The following is a 17,648-nucleotide window of genomic DNA, read 5'->3' as shown; positions in this document are numbered from 1 at the left end:
CGGCATTACAAGTTTCTGTTCGAGATCGTAAAGAGGCTGCCACCACTCCGGGCAGTTCTTATGACTATATTAAAAATTTAAGTCAAACACACAAAAAGTCAAAGCTTCTACAACCGCTTAGTTAAGCGTGCTCAAAAACCCGATATAGTGCAAAGGTGCTAACATCGTTTCATTAGGCACGCCCAACAGAACATAAACCATTAACCTTTACTTAAATATTTTTGGTGCATAACACGACCGTTTCGTCACCTTTCTCAACCACCAACTCGTCAATTGAACGCAGATCGATAAAACTCGAAAGAAAGTACATAAGCCTTATGTAACGAACCGTGCTCATACCTTGATTTTCAATAAAGAAAGGATCATTTTCAGGTTCATCTAACTCAATTATAACCAAGCGTTTCAACCTTAACTTTGAAAAACCCGGTATTTCAACTTTTGGTGGCGCATCGGTATAGGTAACCTTCAAGCATTCGAGTGTCTCCGGTAAATTGAAGAAGTTGCCCGTGTTAGTGAAGAACTCCGTTTCTACCGCAAATGTTTTTAAGGACCTGTGCTTGCGAAAACCAACCGCGTTATCTCGCTTGGTCGAACAACACAATTTGCGACACGCGAAAGACGAACCTCGTCCTTTTAGAGCCACCAGAGTTTTGAGGTTTCTTGGTAGATGTTCGAGCAGCTCATCGTCAATGTATTCGTAGTCGATTGCAAGAACACTCAGCACGACAAAATCGCGTATCGCATTCATGTTCCGTATGGATGGCCTAAATCCATGTAGTAGAAGGTGCTCCAGAGTGTTCTCGCTTCTGCTAGTGAAGATAGGCTCGATCAGAATGTTCATGGTCTCGTTTAAGAGCTTCTCCAAAAAATGGCCATCTTCTTGAGAAGATTTACAAATAACCTTTGATATATCGTCCTGACTAAAATATTGCAATTCTCTTTCGGGAATCGTCAAATTACCTACAACCAAGTCTTCGAGCCTAATACCAGAATTAGGTGATTTATGAGAATACAGAGTAAGCTTCTTTACGTTATGGCACATCACTAACAGCGATTGAAAATATCTGGTATTACCATTATAAACTAGTACTAGCTCTTCTACGCCATTAAGATCTGGAAATTTGATCATCGAATTATTTGATATTGCTTGTGGCTGGTAAACAAATTTTTTCAGTCTCGTAATCTCAGATAAATCAAAAAGACCCGCACAATTGATCAGCGAAACTCTCTCACATTCGTTGTCACATGCCAACCATACGTCTTGTTCAACCACCTGTGATACCAATTTAACCGATCTCAAGCTCCCAGGAAATCTCTTTATGGACTGTGGAAATAACCGCTCAAAAATTGTTTCACGTTTACTCTTAACAACTGGTGCTAAAAAATTGATCCATCCAACCGCAACACCCTCGATATCAATAATGGTAAGGGAAGTTGCACTGGACAGATCGAATCGCCCAACACAGTCGACTAATCGTAGTGACTCACATAGTCCGCCGACTTTAAGCTTAGTATTCTCCTCAATCGTGACTTCAATTAGTTCCAAGTACTTGACCCGAGGGTCAATCTTCAAAGTTTTTTTAACCGCCATGTTACGCATGCCTAGAAAGATATCGTTTGAATTCTTCATCCGTTTTATGGTGAATGTTTCAGTGCCATGCAAATTCATCTCCTCCATATTAATGACCTCGCTCACATCAACCACACCAGAAAAACGTACGATGCGCAAATTTTCAATCTCGCTGTTCAACTTCAAGACGTAATCTCCCTGGAATAGACTATTTGTTATTTCAAACACTTTAAGATGCTTGTTAAGCGTAAAATTCCGTTGCAAATAAATATCAGCAAGATGAAGTGCCTGCAAATTCACGAAGCTGCTTATATCTTGAACAAAAAATGACCGTTTCATCACGAGTGATGTGATAAATAAATAATTTGCTAACGTAGTTCCGACTTCACAGTTGTCAACCACAAGACGCATACAGCAATCGCTAGCTCTCACCTTCATACCAAAGCCTCCGGTAATGCATGATAGAGTCAAACACTTAATATCGTTCCGGATATGTGCCGTATTTTGCATTTCACAGTCCTTTATGACCAGGATATAACTGTTAGCGAACAATTTACTTTGGAAGAAACAGATCGATGGCTGCTTGCCATTGAGATGTAGAACATTTTCATGCCGAGCCTCGGTTAAAAACGGTAAATTGAAACGACCATTGCATTCTTGTAAAGACACTAAATTAGGATCTCCCTCGATCACGAAGCATGTGTCGTTCGACATCGATACACGGTCCAGGCCAATAGCCTTTATATTTCGCGATATGTGCACGTCACTGCGCAATTCGATATCACGTGCAGTTAGTTCTTCGGCATCCGTTGAGAAATAGTAATGTGCCACGTCAGATACTAACATGCGCAGACACAGCTCCCTAAAAATATTGTTCTTCTCTTTCCGAACCACCATATCGCAATTATCTAACGTGAGCCGCTCGCATTTTTTCTCGAACACTATACTCTGCTGATCCACTATTCGAACATTCTTCAAAACGGCAGTATAGACCGCATATTCAACCGATATCATCCTTGTTAGTACGATATTTGCCATGTATAGCGAATGTTTATTGTTGTCCACTTTAGACAGGTGTATGCTGCTCGAGGAGTTGTTTAACTTTATGCCTGTCCCTTCTTCGGTCTTGAGGCCATGAATGATAAATTCACCTTCACATCTATCAATGATTATTTTCTTCGCCAGGTTACACATTTTAAATCGAGATCCCGTCCCAACAACAACGTTTTCTAGAATAATTTCATCGACAGAATCATCCAAAACGAGGTCTTCATCTAAAACAACGTTGGCAATCTTCAACCGAAGTTTATTCTCGCGTACACTTCTCTTAAGTTCAAAACAACCGTTAACTTCTGTGAATGAAACGTGTCCTATGCCCGCAACGACGCCCGAGAAGTAGAATCGGCCTATACATCCCTCACATACCATCTCTGTGATTTCATCATTTCTTTCAAATGAAATTACCGCACCGGCAGTCAATTCAATATTGGAAAGACGTATTGTTCTTAAACTTGACTTAAACGATTTGTTGTGGTCGATTACAAGGTTAGATGCTAGCAATTCGCGCATTCTACCGTGAACATCCTTTACATACTCCAATGACCCGCTATAACTAGCGAAATTAACATCATCGATCCCTGAAAGCCTAAAAAATCCTACACAATGACGTATAACAACTGATTTACAGTTTGAAGAAATATTGACAAAATGCGAATCAGAAACATCAACATCTTCCAAATGAAGACTCGCTACCGTATTGCTTATGTCCCAATTATTGATAACCCTAGCGTTTTTCACTTTTATTTGCTTAAAACGGTTTTCTTGGTCCTTTTTTATGATCACCGAAAATTGACATTTCAACGGAAGCATGAGCGTATTCCAATCTACCATATCAGCAATCTTTACCAAACCATTGTGATAATTAATGTCAATGTATTTGCATGCCGAGCCAACATGCAGCTCCACCGCATCATTTTCATGCCGACAATTCCCGACATATAGTTTCTTCAAGAGAGGTGGTAGTACCAACGATGTTTTTAGCAAGGAGTCGTTGATCGATAACAGGCTCACGAATTCTGGGAATATCGATGTTTTGTCAAAACTACAATCATAACACCACAGTTCAAGCTTTTTACCGTTTAAAAATCCAAGATTAAAATCGTAACTTGTGTTACTCAGCCTTAAGATTACCTTTGTGATCTTCTTGTGCAAAATGAAACCGCATATGATCTCTCCGTAGAAATCTTTTAGGATGGTCGGGTTTGGTTCGCCTGCCGAAACACGGGTGTACTCGTATGGGCATGTTTGAACGCGGAAGAAGTTGCTGAAGTCAACCTCAACCGTCATTTCTGGACTTTCTTCGCTTAGGGTGTTGATCCAACGATGCAACGTTTCTTTATTATACCTCAGAAATTGATAATCCATTTTCAGAAAACCACCTGGAATGTCTGAACCAACATTTTCAAGGGAAACGTACAGCGGCAACCTTACATCATTCTTCTGCTTTTTTGTTCCTAAAGCCACATTACCGTGCTGGTCCTTGATAAACAAAATATACTTTCGCTTCACCGTGTTATACACGTTTCGGATAGCGGTCTTTATATCGAATGCTAGGCAATCGACCGTTCCCTGCTCTATAATACCAGCATCTAACTGCTCCTTAGCGCGCTCGGCATGCTGCTTTTCAAGCCGATTTGCTAGGGTACAATCACCTAAGAAACGCCTGTACAGCACACACATAATCACCGATACGTTGTCCATTGATGTAAGAAAATGAAGTATGTTGTGTATTTCATCATCACTTAGTGGTTCATCGCAACTTTGCGCCAGATTCAAAACCTTGGTGTACAGTGACAGCGACACTGGCACTTTAATTTCTTTGTAATGAAAACCATCTCCTTGCATATCGACCCGATCCTCATGGTATATTTCTGCCTTTTTCATGGGATTCAAATCTTGCTCACTGCCTTCTTCCACATTTTCATTTGCTTTCAACGTTTCACCAGTATCATCTTCAACTGCAACATTGCATACATCTTTGCTTATAAGGTGTAACTCATCCCTTTCCCGGTCATACGGCTGGATAAAGAAGCTTTCAATCCATTCCTTTTCCTGAGAATCACCTAAAATATTACTCAACATCGCATCCTCCAGGGAGTCAAACACTTTGTGATCATTACCCACTCCTTCTTCACCCTTGAATCGCAGAATGTACATCACAGTAGCTGATACGCTGTTCAGTAACGTGTGCATCGTTAAGAACATGGCATTGCATGGTCATTCCTTTATATATTTTTACCTGCTTCCTAATAAGTAACATTATGTTGATTTATTTGACTTTTCTCCCAAAAAGTATGCGTTTGATAGTTAGCAATACCATTTACAGATCGAGCATATGTTATTATAATTGATGTTGGTACGACTACCTGATTTTGTCGGGCCGATTTGCTGTATATAAAATAATGTAGAATACTCGTTATAATGCTCTTTAAACGTATGTAATCTGTCTGACACTTCGAAGTATTTTTGCCAATTCAATTTAAAAATTGCGCCTGTCAAGCCGTACAAATTTGGATAACAAATAGCAATACCTTTAGTTACTACCTATCTTATTATTGTTGTTATTGTTTTTCAATCAGCTGATGGTTTTCCTCTCGTTATTTTGGTGTTAATGACACATTTAAAATAAATTCAAAAACCTAAAATGATGTTTTGAAATCATGGAAAGGTAGTAAGTTGAATGGAAAGAAATTATAAGAGTATAATTGATTTGCTTGCATTTCCTCTGTAATATTTATTTATTCAATACCATATCACATAGCCTGCAAATATAAGACATAAATTAAGCCGCATTTGGTTAACCTTTCATGTTGAAAAGTTCAAAATTTCCATCATTCAGTTTTTTCAATTATTCCTTACATATTCCTTGATCACTTCAAAAACATAGCGGAAGAAAACGCAGAAACTATTTATGATCGTTTCATGTGCTATTATAGTTCAGGTACTTTGCACCATTCTGATCTAGCAGTATTTTCACAGCGTGTCCGTTTTAAGATTCTGAGTTGACAACTGCATCCTAATATATGCCTGAGTCTTGCTATCTATTCTAATAAAATGGTTAAATACCATACTTAACGCGTAAAAATTGCGAATAATAACTTAATGGCATTTCAAAAAAAATTGCAAATGTCAATTTTTTGATTGTTTTACAGGAGCGTATGGAATAAACACCGAAACAAACAGTAATAATACAAAATGTGTCATTGTCTATTTCTCTAAAACCCGTCCACACGAGCATAAAAGCAACAACTGATATGTCATCTGGCACAATTTCAAATAGGAAAGTTCAGGCAAATCTTTGATGAAATCTATTCCAAAAGAAGAATTTTATTGAAACAAGTAAATTTGCAGCTATGATGTATCTAAATGCGCCTCAAAGTCCGTTTATATGAAGAATCTGTCAAATCAATGTGCAAAATGTTCACCGTTTTAATAATTCGTTTTCAATAAATTACCGACGTAGTACCTCAAGACATCACATTCATCATCTATTGTGTGGTATTTTATTTTCCTCAAACAATAAATTACACCTGGTCGAAGGTTTGCATCTAGATAGCACCGCAAACAGTACAATGCTGCGTTTCTCTGGTCAGTAACCTCGCTCAAACGTTCTTTGAATGTGCTGAAATGTTCTTTGCCCAAATATGTTATAATCAAGTTTATGTTGAGGAACAGAAGATAGTTAACACTGATTTTACCCAGCAGGAACACGCAATCCTCGGAAATTTTTGAGATCAATGTTTTGAGGTTACCATGATCAACGACTACTTCTTGATACATGAGATAATCTGTAATCATGGCCCTGTCAGATCTAAGTAAGAGTTCCTCTACCTGGCGAGTAGGACTGAGATTCAATATCATATCTTTTTTCAATGCGCTGTATTCACGGAAAAACTTTTGGTCATCCTCAGAGCCTCCTTTCTTGCAAATCGCAAGTTCCAAAAAATGGATGTACAAGATGTCAGTGTTCCCCACAAACTTGATGATATCATGATCATAGTTTATGAAAAACATCCTGATCAATGTTTCATCATCAAACAGATGAATATTCCTATTAAAATTACTTGTCTCTACTATTTCGCCGAGTTCGATCTTATCTTTCTCATTTTCAAGAATATGCCTGATAACTTTGGTTTTTTGATCCTCAAACGCAAGTTTTATAATTTCCTTTGTCATAAACCCATTGTGCAGGCATCGTATGAGAAATTCGTTGTTAAGACTCGATACACAATCCGCGAGCTCGATCCGGTATTTCATTATAACTTCGTCCGCTGCATTCACACAGTAGAAATGGTTAAGGTTCCGTATGATTTCTCCAAAATATTTTTTTATATTCTTTGGTCCGTATATTCTACCAAAAAATTTAGAAAACTCCTTCGCTATGACCGTGTTGCTGTCGTTCTTCAACACAAAAGTGAGGAAAAGTACTTCTGTAAACATATATTCTTCCTCCATTTGTCTTTCAGACTCAGTTTTTGGTATTATCTGTGTTTTCATTGATGCATTATCACTGCTCAAATATTTGTTGTAGATTAAATCGACTATCTCTAAGATGCGCTGCTTGTTGTTTGAGGATGTTTTCGAAGCGATATTTTTCAAAAATTGGAGAATGTGCCAGGTAAAATCGCTCGTGTTCTCAATAATCGAGGTCAAACACATCACCGATATCTTATTTTCAAAATAAAACTCAGAAAATATGAGGTTGAGCATGTCCCCTATGTACCTACGGAATGATGGCAGAACGGGTGCGCATGCCGCCAGAACGAAGAGCTTGTTGACGACTTTGTTGTCAGTCAGGTTCCTCATGCTATCAATGTTGTCAAAGAATTCTTCGTAGAGAACACCAGTTTCTAATCGGTCGTTCTTTGCCCCACTTTTGCGTTCACCAGCCGTGTCAAATGAAAGATCATTTTTACAAACAACAACATTCTCAAATTCTGCTATCTCTTCTCTAGAAATTACCACATTTACATCCATATCCATGATTTCTAAAATTTTTACCACCAGCTTAGCATTCTCCAAGCAGACACTCCCCATTTTTTCTTGTACAAAAACAATCAGGTCATCCTTGTTCAGCATATATTTCAGTTCATTCACATACTTAATGATAAGTTCACCATTCAAAACGCACAAAATATCTTTCAAATATTCACATATGTTCCTTTGCTTTGTCAGACAAAGCAATTTCTCCGCCAGTATCATGTTCCTGCTTTTCTTTACCAACAAAATGCAAATTTCCAACGATTCTTTGTCTAATTCCGACGTAAACACTATGTTATCAATAAACGAATTGCCTTGGTTCTTTTCTGTGAGATAATTTATTATTTTTAGCCGCACATCGCTAAGGTTCTTGTTCTGAATTTTCAGTTTCTTCAATTTTTGTAAACTCAAATCAGAGATCTGTTTGTTCTGATGGTGGTAAAGCCGGAGCAAAGTCGGCAATCTTATCTTTTCAACGTTTTCAAGAATCAAAACCATGTGTTCCTCATTTTTGCGCTCATTCAGCACACATTCGATTTGCTGCATGATTACAAATGTGTAAAACTTGTCCCATAAATGTATCTTTATGATTCGATTGTCATGGCCGAATAAATCGTTTATATACGGTTGTACATCTTTTGGTCGTATGTAGCTGAGGATATAGAAAATGTCATCTTCCCTGTGCTGAGCGATCAGGCCAGTAACGTCGTTATAAATACACTTGTAATATAAATTACCATCTTCAGTATTTACAGCCTTTCTCAACCTACCGGTAACAGCCGAATCGTACCTTGTGTATGTTAAAAGATTTTCATTTTCAGCCATGTCTTCGTTGTTTGGCAAAACAACATTATTGTCAACTATGAGCGTCCGATCGAGCAGCTCATAAGCGATTCGTGCTTCCTCCAAGCAGCACATCGATGCATCGATACTCTTCAAGAAAATGGATTTGTATCTCTCATGTCCTTTTATGTATTCAAAGCACAACTTCAAATCGCTATCTCTTAGGTAGTTGTATATCAAATCATTTTCTCTGTTGAAATACTTAAACACGTCTTCGACTCCATGCCTTAACAAAAATTGGAACGATTTGAACGAATCCTCATCATTTTCATACTGCAACAGAATTCTCAAACCGTTCTCGTCCACTCCGCTCTCATAGAGTTCAAAAAACACTTCGATCTCGTACATCGTAAAATCAATATCATACGACAGGTAACACTTCAAATCTTGCTGCGCTATTTTCTTCTTCTTCATAAGATTCGTCAATTTGCTGTCAGGAGTCTTCTTGAAGCAAATAACCAGGTCTTTAAGAAGTTCAAAATTTTCTCTTTTCAAAAACAGGTAAATTTTCAAGTCCAGTGCGTCATTGAGCCCTATGATACTTCTAAAAACATCCGCAGTGAGAAATGTCAAATTCAGCTCCAGCACAAGAACCGAACTGAACATATAAACCCTTTCCAGTGATTTATAAACGATAGCGTCCGTTTCTGTCGGTTTTTCGCAGGTACTCTCGCATTCAATGATTTCTTCCGGTATGCTCTGTCCCGAGACATAGTAATCAAGAAACAATGATTTCAGATATGCCACATTGGCAAGGCAGTAGGAATAAAAGCTCCATCTCTCTATTTTATATTTTTTCATGATTTGCAGCGATGTCTCGATCGTGTAATTGAATGGATTGAAGTTTTTAATAACAGATCGTTTGATGCAGTCGTAATCGAGCAGTTTTACCAGCAATTTCTCATTTTTCCTGTGCCTGTCCATCCGTGATTTACTTCCATTCGGTTCAGCCAAATTTTTGCCATTGTCACCAAGTTCTTCCAGCAGAAATATCTGTTCGTCTCTCAGATCTATCTCGTAACAGCCCTTAGGCAGTGATATAACACATTTTTTTCTCAAAAACGGAGCTAAGTAATCTGCCATCTTCACATCAACGACACGTAGAATATCAGGTGATACCAGCGACGTGAAGTTAGACAGAAACACAAACACCTCACGACCTATCAATTTGTTAGAGTTAATAAACCTTTCAAATGTGCCAAGATCAATTTTCATTTTATATTCGAGTATATCCCCGTAATTCGTGATAGCTCCTCTTTCATAGAAAGCGAACAGCCGATTAAGAATGTAGTACTGATCGCAAGTACCTCTTAAGCACAGCCATTTGTAAGCATTCAAATCATTTCTTTTCGCGACCGCGCTTTGTAACAAATTATTTGAGTAAAATGGTTGGAAACCTTCTCTGTCATCATATTTTCCGCTGTCTATTTCCATCTGAAGATGCTGGTATATGTCATTCTGCAGCTGATCACATATTTTTAGGCCAAAGTCATCCAATGAGCTGCTGCCCAGCAATTTTCCTATGACAAGCTCCAAATTATCTTTCAAAAATTGTGTTTCTAGCACTTTGCACTCGTACAATTTCTCAAATATAACACCAAAGTCGTCACATCTGAACCGCATGGCCAATACCACGCCATTAACAGGGCCGTTGATCAACTCGTCGTAGAAATTGTGATAAAACTCGTTCCATATGTTCCTGAATAACAGCCCAGACCGTTTTATCTCATTAACTACCTTGAGTTCAAACTCATACCGACTGTCTCCATCATGTACTCCGAACTTATCCATCAGAACAACACTCTTCCTATCCTTCAACTCCTTGAAGTGGTATGCAACAATAAACTTGTACTCTTCTGCTTTATTATCCATCGTTTTTAGTTCTTGAACCTGTAATGATTTATTTAACTTACCAAACGCATTCAGCATTGATTTTGCCCGATCCCAGTTCATTGCGGAAGGGTCCGGCAATTTACAAGTATTAAAAGACCAGCGTTCGTATAGCATGCTTACAAGGCTGCAGAACCTAAGATGAGTTGTTTTAGAAACGAATTCCGAGCCTTTTCTCTTTTTACGGATTTAGCGGCACTTTGAGCTGATATTTTTACCGAACAAAAAGAGCTAACCAATGCAATTCTGTACGCAAAGCATGTCTCATAGTTCAAAATAACACTTACACCGAGCAATTCTCCGATTTTCAGAATTGATAAAAATTGTGTTATTGTTCCGCCCATCAGAGCAACTCAGATGGAAGGCGTATCACCGGATAGCAGCGTTAAGAGAATAAAAACATCGGAACCAACGAGCGTATCAGATGAGAACACCCTTTTATCCTTCGCTGAAAGCCAGAGTTATGTGCAACCGCGTCGTATGCGTTTGAACAGAAGGCTCCACGAGTACTACAAATTGCCGCGTGGCAGTGAACAAGTCATAGTGGATCAGTTCTTCAGGCGAGTGAAAAGCGGTGTACAGTACTTGCCTGATTTCAAGAGTGATGCGTTTTATTTCAGCTTGAGGAAGGATTGCACATCAAACGTGCTCAAGCTGTGTGCATCAGTGGACATAATGAGGAGACTGGAGTGTGTGCAGCTTAAGCGCCAGCAGTATTTTTTCATCAATCTTCTGAAGCGGAATACGGTGATTGTTGATAAGTTGATACGCTGGAAATTCTTTTACATAAAGGAGGATGGTAATCCAATGAAAGACAAGAAGCTGCTGTTCAAGTTTAACGTGCTGTTCGCACATTTCGTGAACAGGAGACGGAAGCTAAACGACGTTATACTGAAGATCAACAACAACATAGCACAAATTATTCTGAGAGCCGAGAACTCGAAGTATTACCTGAAAAAGGCTGCAAGAATAGTAAAAAACGAAGATGAGTGAATAAAAGTTTAATTACACCAATCATCGGTACTGTATCATAGTGTGATTTATCGTACATAATCTGTGCACCGAGTTCATCACCTGCAAATTATTGTAATTTAACAGTAAATCTCGTCATTAGCGTTAAGTAACAGGAATCGCGAATGTACCATATTAACGTATGCGCCACACAGAACTGTACCACATCGGTTCAACTCAGTACTATAACTTGAGGAATTGCGAGCGTGATACGATGTTTTTACCCACATATCCATTCGTAACCAGGCCTATTTTTCGCCTATTACTCATTTTTTGGCTAAGAGCACGTTTATGTACCTCCAATGCGGCATTGCCAAAGCAAACATACTTTTCTGGTCCTTAGGAACCGACCTTGGTACAGGCCCTTAGTTCGATAGAAGTACTACAAAAAACTCTTCTCAGGATTGGCGTGTATGATCGTCTCTGTGCATCAAAGCTGTTGCGTGGCGCAAATGCATTTTCTAATGTTAGCACACAACACGCATTTAATGCGTTCACTGACGAAATACGACCGTTATGATGTGGAAATAGCGACCAAATAGAGGAATACTAGACATGCACGGTAACTCGGCGCAAAAGCTCACAAGCTTGAAGGGATACGGCAAAACGATAAATCGGCACTAAACCGTTCACCATAAAATAAAAAGACATGTCACAGCATTCAACTTTACTTCTTCTTATTGATTGTTCTGATCATTTTAAACAGCTTGCTGGCATCCTTCTCATCAGCAAGCTCCCGCTCCAATTGCTTATTCTTCAATTCCAAGGTTTCGAATGCCTTCTTCAGCTCATGCACCTCTTCTTTGGTCGTGTCTCGTTCATTTGTAAGTACCTCAATCCTTTCATCGTTCTCAGTAACGCGCGCCTTAAGCTCATCGTTCTCAAACACTAGGGCGTAATCCATTTCCTGCTTCTCTTCTGGTGCACTGCTCATCTGTATCCTGGTAAATTTGGGCATCGGGATCTTTTCAAGCGCCATGTCCCGCAGTTCCTTGGCAGCATTGACGTACTGGTTTCTCCAATTGTTGATTTCTTGCTCCTTGCATTCCATCATAGAACCTTTGAGTTCATTCTCTTTCTTAAGTGCACTGCACCTATTCTCTAGATCGAGCACGTTCTCCTCGCATCTGCCAATCTGCTCCTTCAAAAGATTGTTGTTGTTTTTCATCGCATGCAGCTCTATACTCAGCTCCGCACACTCCTTGGTAAGACGTGTATTCTCCGTTCGGAGCATCTTTTCCTCATCTGACTCCTTTATCAGGCCATTCAGCCGCTCAAACTCATGCCCAAATTTGCTCAGCTGATCGTTAAGGCCTGCAATGCGCGCATCCCTATCGGCGAGTACTTTATTTACGTCCTTGTTGCGTTCCTCCGCCACTTTCAGTGCATACTCATGCTTGATTTGCGTGTTCGACAACCTCGTGCGCAGTTCGGCAGCCTCATTCCTCCACTTGACCAGCTCCGCGTCTTTGGTCCTCAGCCGGCCGGCCGCATCATCTGCGTTCTTCTTGTAGAATGCCAGGCTGTTCTCCAGATTCCTATTTTTATTCACATGCATATCCACACGCATGCTCACCTCTCCAAGCTTGTTCTTCATTTCATAATTCTCTGCTTTCAAATTCTTGTTCCGCTCCTCCAGCTCGACGATCTCCTGCTTATACTTGCCGATCTTCGTACTGAACGTACTTTGAGACACGCCGAGTGCATCGGTGATGTATTTCTGGTACGCTTTCACCTCGCGCTTCAGAGCGCACAGCTCCTGCGTGCCAATCTTATTCACTGTTTGTGCTTTCAGCTCGTTTATCAGTGCGTCTCTATCACCCATTTCCTTTTCATAACTTGCGTGCAACGCCTCTAGCTCGTTACGCAGATGCATGTTCGTATCTTCCTGCCTTGCAAGCTCCTCCCGCAAGTCATCACGCACTTTACGCTCTGATTCAAGCATTGTCAGATTGCACTCACTGCTGCCTGTCGATTCTTCGTTCTGAATGCGCTCTTCCAACGACGCGCGCAGATCCGTGTTTTCGCTCTCAAGCCGTGCTACGCGCATATTGAGCGCCTTCTTTTCAGAATTCACCTTCGCCATCTCTTTAAGTAGTTCGCCGTACCTGCCCTGCATCTCTGCCAAGTTCTTCTTGTGCATCACGATGCGCTCGTCTTCCAGGCTTTTATTGAACGCTCTCTCCGATGCAATATTCGCGCTCAGTTCCCGATTCGTCTTTTCCAACTTTTTGATTCGCTCTTTGAGTCTGTCCATCTCCTCAGTTGTCGGTCCTTCAACGTTATTCGAGCTGATTAACACTTCATTCTCGCCCTTAAGCACTTCAATGCGTGTTTCAAGACTTGCATTCTTCTCTTTTTCTATGTGCACTAGTTCACGTACGTGTTGCAGCTCGTGTTCCTTCTTGCGCAGCTCGCTTGACAACTTGCGCACCTCATCCTCCAACTTTTGGCTGTTTACAGCTGCGTCTTCGCACTCGGTCTTTGTGTTGTTCAGGATTATGTTAGTGTTCGTCAGCTGCTCGGTCAGGGTGCGGATCGTTCCATCCTGCACAGCACTCTTCCTCGTCAACTCGTGTATGCATCGCGAATTCTCCTCTCTTTCAGCCATCAGTGCATTGTTCTGACCCGTCAACCGCTCGTTTTGAGCATGTTCATCCTCCAAACGGTTCTCTAAGGTCTGGGCAGATTGCTTGAGCGCAGCCACCTGCTCGTCAAGAAGCTGCTTTTGTCCTTCGCCCTGCTTCACTAGGTTGTTTAGACGTATGAGCTCTTTCTCCTTGTCGAGCACTAGTTCTTCCAGCTTGCTCTTGTTCTTTACGGTCATCGCCTGCATCTCAGTTGTGAGGATGTTCACGCGATCCTCGAGATTCTGCCTGTTTGTGCGCAGGTTCTTGTGCTCTTCGCTGAGCGCATCGTACCGCTGCACCAGACCATCCATCTCTTTCCGTAACGCTGCCCTGTCGCTCTCGGCAGTGCTGAGCAGCCGCACGTGCTGTGTACACTCGTGCGCATTCTTCCTAAGCTGTTCCTGCAGAGTGCTCATTTCTTGCTGTCCATGCTGTAACTGCTCAGAAATGCTCTGTCGCTCCGCTCGTATTGCTGCAAGCAGCTCGTCCTTCTGTTCAGCAAGCAGCCTCTCCCTCTCCAGCGATGCTATGAGCTCGTTCTTCTCATTTTCCTTGATTTTTATGGCATCACCAAGTCTAGCAATCTCTTCCACACCTCTGTGTGCCTCCTGCTCCATCTCCTTTATTCTGTTCTGCTGCTCCTTCTCCATCTCATTCTTCTTGGTAACATCAAGCAATGGCTTAACGATCTGGTACAACCGCCACCACCCGTATCGTCTAAGACCAAGGTGCAACAGCACATCCTTCTTAAGCGCGTCTGCTGCACTGCGTTTCCTCTCATCGATGTTTGTGCGTTTCACGGACAAAAAGGCGCGTATAAGTGCACGTACCTCCCGCATCAGCTCTGCAAGTGCGCTCTCACGCACTTCTTCGATCTCTGCAAGCACACTCTGCTTGAAGAACACCTTTGTAAGACCAAGCTTATACAAATTTGCCGGTATGGAAAGCGCATCGCACATGCCCTTGATGTACATTTTCTCGTCAAAGCCGTCAAACTCCTTGTAAATCACACTGTACCGCTCGATAAAATCCTTGAAGTCCATTCGATTTGGATAGCCCAGCCGCGAAATCCGTATGCCCTCGAGCACGCCGTTGCAACGCAGCTGGTGCAGAATGAAGTGGTTGTCGAGCTCAGTGCTGCTCTTCTTGCAGTTGGGCAGGATGCACCGTACGAAGTGCGGTGATGTATTCTTGAGCTGCTGCATGAGGTATGCGAGCTGTTCCTTATGCTTCTGCGCGACTGTTCTGAAGAAACCCTTTTTCTCGCCCTTGGAGGGACGTGGTACAAGGCGCCTCACCAGTTCGTCATCGCTGCGCTCGATGAGCTCCGAGATGTCTCCGAAGTACGGCTCTTTGTTCTTGGACAGCCAACCCTCAATATCATACTCGGTCACACCCGCATAATGCTTCAGCTTGAAACCGTCGTTGAAGCGGCACGCCTCAAATTCAGGCACCTTCTTCAAATTCGTGTACAGCTTGTGCAGAAGGGTCTTCTCATCAGCCTTGGGCATCACGCACTCCTCGTCGATGTACGCGAATATGCCGATCGGGTTGTTGCTCTCGATGAGATTGATTGTGGGACTCAGATCATGGCCAAAATCGATGTAATTCCACTCGATCTGCTCCCGCCTGTAAATCTCCTGCTCAAGTATGAACATGTGGTGGTTAAAGAACTGCTGCAGCTTCTCGTTCGTGTAGTTTATGCAGAACTGCTCGAAGTTATTCGTCTTGAAGATCTCAAAGCCTGCAATGTCAAGCACGCCGATGTAGCTGCTGCCCATCGGACTTCGTATGCACGTGTTGATGATGCGGATCACTTCTTCAAACAGATTCTCGTATAACAATCTGCACAGTGCATCAACGATGCGGCGCGCCTGCTCGCTGCTCCGGTTGCGCGTTACCGTCTCATGCGAGAGCACGGAGATCGGGTTCAAAATGCATTTGACAAAGCTTGCGATCGGGATGCACAGCAGTCGACATGCTGCCTCGGCTGGCCCTATGTCTCTGATCTCACCTTTTTCGCCTGTGTCCACGAAGCCTATGTTCCCCAAATGCAGAATGGCTGCGACGATGCGCAGCACGGACTCGATCGTGCACTCGTCAAATCCAAGATTCTTCATGCAGCGCAGCGTTTCCACGAACTCTTTGGCATCATCCACACCGGGCACGGTGTGCGGAGTGTCCCTCAGCATCCTGTAATCATTGATCCCGTTCGTCAGGAACAGCCTGTCAAGAAGCGCCTTGTCGGCACCTTTGAGCAGCTGGTAGAAGATGTGGTAATTCCTTTCATTCGGATTTGGCCGGGTTACCCTGCTCCGCTCGAGCAGATACTTCTCAATGTATGCGCCTGTTATCCGCCCGCTCTCGAACGTTATCTTGATGAATTTGCCGAACCGCGATGAGTTGTAGTTCCGTGTGGTCTGTGCGTTGCCAAACGCTTCAAGAACCGGATTTGTGTCTACGATCTTCTGCTCAATGCTTACACTATCACCTGTCGCGTATCCCTGCGCAGCGTACGCAAGGAACGAGATCGCCTTCTTCGTATTCTCCGTCTTTCCCGCACCCGACTCGCCCGTGATCAAAATAGACTGGTTTTTGTTATTCATCACCATCGACGTGTACGCATCGTTTGCAACCGCGAAAATGTGCGGTTTAAGCTCATATTTCTTGTTCATCGAGTACTTCTTCATCATTTTCTCTGTGTATATTCCCAGGTTCCTGAACGGATTCAGTGCCACCAGGAACAGCCCGGAGTACGTGTAAATATTCTGGTTGGTGTACCGCATGTGCAGATTGTACAGCACACTCGCCTCATTCAGGTGGCTCAGCCCCGCCAAATCGTCAACAGCATCGAACTTCTGCGGATTAACCTTCTGTGTGTCCATCTTCCGCACCTCACGCTCCTCGCCACTCTTCGTAAGCACTACGTAGTAATCGTCCTTCTCGTCTTTTATCTGGGCCAGCACAAATGCCTTTTCTCTGTCTGGAGCCCAAATTAATTTCTTTTCCCTTTGTTGAACTATTTCCTCCATTGTATCTGCCATGGCTTATTATTTTTTATTTTGTTTTTATTTTTTTTTGTTGATAAGGTGATAAAGTACGGTGATGTGCACACATTTGGTGCATTCTGAGGTATTAGTGGTGTTTTTACCTGCAGATCTCCGAATTGAATTTTTAATTACTGCGCTCAAAAAATGTTAAATATACCGAAAAGGTTCAGGCTCGTCTGAACACTCCAAATTAACACGTGCTACTGGGTGAATACGTGTACAGCAGCACGGCATCGGTTGTACAGGTGAGTGTGGTTGGCAGGGAGACGGTCTCGTGGTACACCGTACGCACGAACAAGAATTTGTTTGCAACACCGTAAACATTCTTTTGTACCGGTACACACGAATTAGCACCTCACGAATGCCTCGCCACCAATTTAACGTTTCGGTACGAAATGAAACGTGCGCACCAAAGTGTGGCAGCATTGTTTGTTTGCAGTGCTTAGACTGCCGCTCTATAAGAGATTTGCATGACGTGCTATCAACCGATTACGACCGCGAGGGAAACGAAGTTCGCCCGGTAACTGTGCAAAAGCTTTGAAATGATGATAAGAACGCATGTTTACCATTCGCACACGTTTACAAGCATTTCGGTGTTTCTAAGTGCTCTTTTTA

At 42.0% G+C, this 17,648-nt stretch overlaps 4 protein-coding genes across 4 annotated transcripts; 1 reads left to right on the top strand and 3 right to left on the bottom strand.

The window, feature by feature from the left end:
• Nucleotides 1-204: 204 nt before the first annotated feature.
• On the bottom strand, nt 205-4,834 carry VCUG_00694 (uncharacterized protein; the record flags this gene model as incomplete). Its single annotated transcript, XM_008075524.1, has 1 exon — nt 205-4,834. The coding sequence occupies one exon, from the start codon at nt 4,832-4,834 to the stop codon at nt 212-214; it is 4,623 nt and encodes a 1,540-aa protein (XP_008073715.1). The 3' UTR covers nt 205-211.
• Nucleotides 4,835-5,976: 1,142 nt separating this feature from the next.
• On the bottom strand, nt 5,977-10,405 carry VCUG_00693 (uncharacterized protein; the record flags this gene model as incomplete). The annotated part of the gene is made up of 1 exon (XM_008075523.1): nt 5,977-10,405. The coding sequence occupies one exon, from the start codon at nt 10,403-10,405 to the stop codon at nt 6,059-6,061; it is 4,347 nt and encodes a 1,448-aa protein (XP_008073714.1). The 3' UTR covers nt 5,977-6,058.
• A 294-nt stretch (nt 10,406-10,699) lies between these two features.
• On the top strand, nt 10,700-11,449 carry VCUG_00692 (uncharacterized protein; the record flags this gene model as incomplete). Its single annotated transcript, XM_008075522.1, has 1 exon — nt 10,700-11,449. One exon carries the CDS (start codon nt 10,700-10,702, stop codon nt 11,333-11,335), a length of 636 nt encoding a protein of 211 aa, XP_008073713.1. The 3' UTR covers nt 11,336-11,449.
• A 506-nt stretch (nt 11,450-11,955) lies between these two features.
• Nucleotides 11,956-17,140, bottom strand: VCUG_00691 (uncharacterized protein). Its single transcript, XM_008075521.1, has one exon. The coding sequence runs from the start codon at nt 17,025-17,027 to the stop codon at nt 12,021-12,023; it is 5,007 nt and encodes a 1,668-aa protein (XP_008073712.1). The 5' UTR covers nt 17,028-17,140; the 3' UTR covers nt 11,956-12,020.
• Nucleotides 17,141-17,648: the final 508 nt, after the last annotated feature.

This window comes from Vavraia culicis (assembly GCF_000192795.1).
Source record: "Vavraia culicis subsp. floridensis unplaced genomic scaffold supercont1.8, whole genome shotgun sequence".
Taxonomy (NCBI): Eukaryota; Fungi; Microsporidia; family Pleistophoridae; genus Vavraia; species Vavraia culicis.
Note: the sequence above shows the minus strand (reverse complement) of the source record. Positions and strands in the feature narration are given on the sequence as shown.

Bases quoted from the DNA above. Each gene is read 5' to 3' on its own strand.
- VCUG_00691 (XM_008075521.1), bottom strand. From the start codon at position 17,027: ATGGCAGATACAATGGAGGAAATAGTTCAACAAAGGGAAAAGAAATTA.